This window comes from Trachymyrmex cornetzi, unplaced genomic scaffold (assembly GCF_001594075.2).
Source record: "Trachymyrmex cornetzi isolate Tcor2-1 unplaced genomic scaffold, Tcor1.1 scaffold1722, whole genome shotgun sequence".
NCBI lineage: Eukaryota > Metazoa > Arthropoda > Insecta > Hymenoptera > Formicidae > Trachymyrmex > Trachymyrmex cornetzi.
Genome location: NW_017296335.1, coordinates 14558 through 17887, shown reverse-complemented (window position 1 = coordinate 17887; position 3330 = coordinate 14558). Strand labels below are relative to the sequence as shown.

At 34.4% G+C, this 3330-nt stretch overlaps 1 protein-coding gene across 1 annotated transcript; it reads right to left on the bottom strand.

The window, feature by feature from the left end:
* Nucleotides 1–247: 247 nt before the first annotated feature.
* Nucleotides 248–1642, bottom strand: LOC108759172 (putative nuclease HARBI1). Its single transcript, XM_018504485.1, has 3 exons — nucleotides 1320–1642; nucleotides 1009–1155; nucleotides 248–851 (listed from the first exon to the last, which is right to left on the bottom strand). The coding sequence occupies exons 1-3, from the start codon at nucleotides 1640–1642 to the stop codon at nucleotides 248–250; spliced, it is 1074 nt and encodes a 357-aa protein (XP_018359987.1).
* Between the last annotated feature and the right edge of the window lie 1688 nt (nucleotides 1643–3330).

Below are 3330 nucleotides of genomic sequence, written 5' to 3'. Positions count from 1 at the left end.
AAAGAATTTTACAACAGTGCAAAGCTGCTTTCTCTGCTGAACGCAGCCATTAATAATATTACATTTTCCTTGATAAAGCATTCATAATTATAATTCTTTTAGCATTTCCTAATTCAACTGCGTTATCATGTAAAATGGGTCTTGCTTCTTCTTCATTTCTATATATACCTAATAATTCTATTATATCATTTTGCAAAATACAAATATTGTGCAATACGCAACAGGCCACAATAAATTCTGGAATTTTTTAAATATCTATTAAAGGTAAACAGTCTAAGAGAATCCTAAAACGAACTTTCAGATGACCTATTGCCCGTTCAATTTGCATTCGTGTAGATGACAAACAATAGTTAAAATTTTTTTGTGCATTTGTCAGATGACCATTATCTCTAAAAGGTACCATAACATGTGGATGGATACCATACGCAGCATCTCCAATAATATGAGAATCATCAGGAAAATAGGTTTCAGGTAATTGAAGAAAATCTGCCACTGGTGAATTTCGAAAAACTCTTGCATCGTGCACAGATCCTACATGCCCGGCATAACAATGGGTAAATAATCCACGCGACTCACAAACAACTTGTACATTCATTGAATGAAAACCTTTCCTATTTATATATGAGTCTGGATCTTCTTTTGGAGCACGAATCTTAATGTGAGTGCCATCAATAGCACCTATCACATTTGGAAAACCACAAACTTGTTCAAATTCCCTCATTACTTTTGTAGCAACTGCACCTTTGGGCCACTGAATAAACTGAGGAGCAATACAATGTAGAGCATACGTTACTCGTCTTAATGCTCTGAATGCAGTTGCTTTTCCAATTCCGAATTTCGTTGATACAGACCTAAAAACAATAATATAAATACAATAAGTTATGTTATTAAGTATGAAATAATTTTTCAATATTTTCTCTTCTAATGTTTAAACATTAATGATCTTAACTTTTAATTACTAATTTGTTTTCTTTTTTATGTTTTAATATTTTAATGTGTATGTGATACCTATAAGAGTCAGGAGTAGACATAAACCAAGTTGCTACAAGGAGTTGCTTTTCGGCAGAGACTGGTTTTCTTCCAGGTAATGTATTTATAGCTCTTAATCCTGGCCCAATTAATTGTAATACCACTTCAAATGTTTCCGGATACATTCTGCAAGATATAAAGCTGCTGTAATTTCTTGACACTGCTTTGAATGGATAAATAAAAATTGAATATGTAAAATAAGAATATATACAGATTATGTCTAGGTATTTTAAAACGATCAATCGAGTTGAACAAAAAATATGTACTAGTATGGAAATATTCACACTCACCGAAAATGTTCTTTGAATATGCGCCTCGTGTATCCAGGAATAACTCTCTCAACAAAATCTGTTATTTTTTCTTGTACAACTGTTTCTCCACGTGTTTCACCCACCATTAAAATAGAATATAAAATTTCTAATTCCTGGTTGGTGCTTAAACTGTCCTCATATTCTTCGTCACTATAATTATCATCAGAACTGCTACTGGATGATTCACTACTATCATGAATTAAAAATATTGTCACAATATTGACAGCGCAATTTATTGTGGTGGAATCCATTTTGATTTCACGTTCCATGCGTTTAACATCGTTCCGTTTCAAAGCGTGCATCATGTACACTATGAAACGAAACGTAGCCAATGCGCTAAGCATTGGTTATGCAAACGATGCGTGCTACGCGCGAAACGGAACGCAGCCAAAAAAAAAACAAAAAAAAGGTTGTATATTAGACGAAATATTCATATAAAGGATTAAAAGGAAAGATGCAAAAAATCAAATTTTTTGGTATTTTCACTACCGATTTTTGCACAAGATTTTCTTCGGACGACCGATATAAAGATATAAATTTATTTACAATAACAGCCGTAAGCTCATAAACCATTTTTCCCGTAAACCTATACACCATTCTTACCAATGAGACCGATAAATTGTCAACTTTCTCGGAACTTATATAAGGTGTAATGGCAGCTTTGCAAAAAAGTGAAATGGCGAAAGAAATCATTCGTAGGAGTATCAAGTTAGCTTCGATGCTTGATACACGTATAAACGCGGATAAATTTTTATCAGGATTATCCGATATTCCTGAGAAAAATTATATAATTTTCACCGGTTTCACCTGCGAATGCTCGGATTCGCTATTAGGAGTGTTGTATCAATTAGGATACTTTAATAGTGAGAAGCGAATTCTACGTATAGTCGCTGAAACCGTGGAAATGCGGCGGATGTTTGGGCATGAGGAAGAGGATGTGGAAGGATACATCGCGAATCTCCTTTCGCATAATTTTCAAGGTAAATATCTCATATTTTTTTTTGCTTTAATATTTTGTTAAAAAGTGAATACGATTAATATGTTATATAATCAGCACGAATTAACTAATCATTTTTAAAAATAAATTCTAGGAAAAAATATTCGAACTGCGGTGATAAATCCTCTCCCTCGATCACGGAAGCGTCGCGCGGAGGAAGAGCCAGAGGCAGGTCCATCGCGTAAGTAAATTAGAAAATTGTAATATCAGAAACTGAATTTTTCGTAATTTCCTAGCATTAAAAGTAGTATTAATTATTTGTAGGAAGGGCACGTATAGTTTTGACGCCTGAATTGGAAGAAGAGAGGAGGGAAATCCCGCTCATCCAGCTCTCGTCGGGTGAGTTAATATTTTTAGGATAGAAATAATTTCTAAAGTGAATAATATAAATCAATTGATAAAATCTTAATATAATACTTTCAGATATGGAAGAAGAAAACGTAAATTCTCCTGCAGAGCATCGTGTATTTTCGCCAGGTGAGTTCTTCTCTTACATGAAAGATAAAAATTTTAATTGAAGCAAAAAATTCAAGAAAAAATTGTTTTTTTCCAGAATTCGATATATATTCTCCTACTCTTCGTGAAGAAGAAGAAGAAGAAAGAGAAAATCAAATGGAAGAGCAGGAGGATTAGGAGGAGGGGGAGGAGGAGAAGGAGGAGGAGGAGGAAGAGGAGGAAGAGGAAGAAACTCAGAGATTGGAAGAAGAGATGGGAAGAGGAGAAGAAGAAGAACACGAGGGAGAAAAAGAAAATCAAGAGGATGCAGGTATATAATTCTTCTCTTTTTGTTAATTTTTTTAGTTTGATGCTCGTATTTAATTCAAGATTAACGAATTTCTTTATTAGATATTTCTCGCTCTCCTATCCTGCGTAAGAGGAAGGTTGTCTTTACGGCACCCTGTTCGAGTATTCCGATAAGGTTAGTAATTTTATCGGAAAACATTATTGTTGAGGATTGACGCGTTAATTCGTGCGGTCGTCCGGATCGCTCGG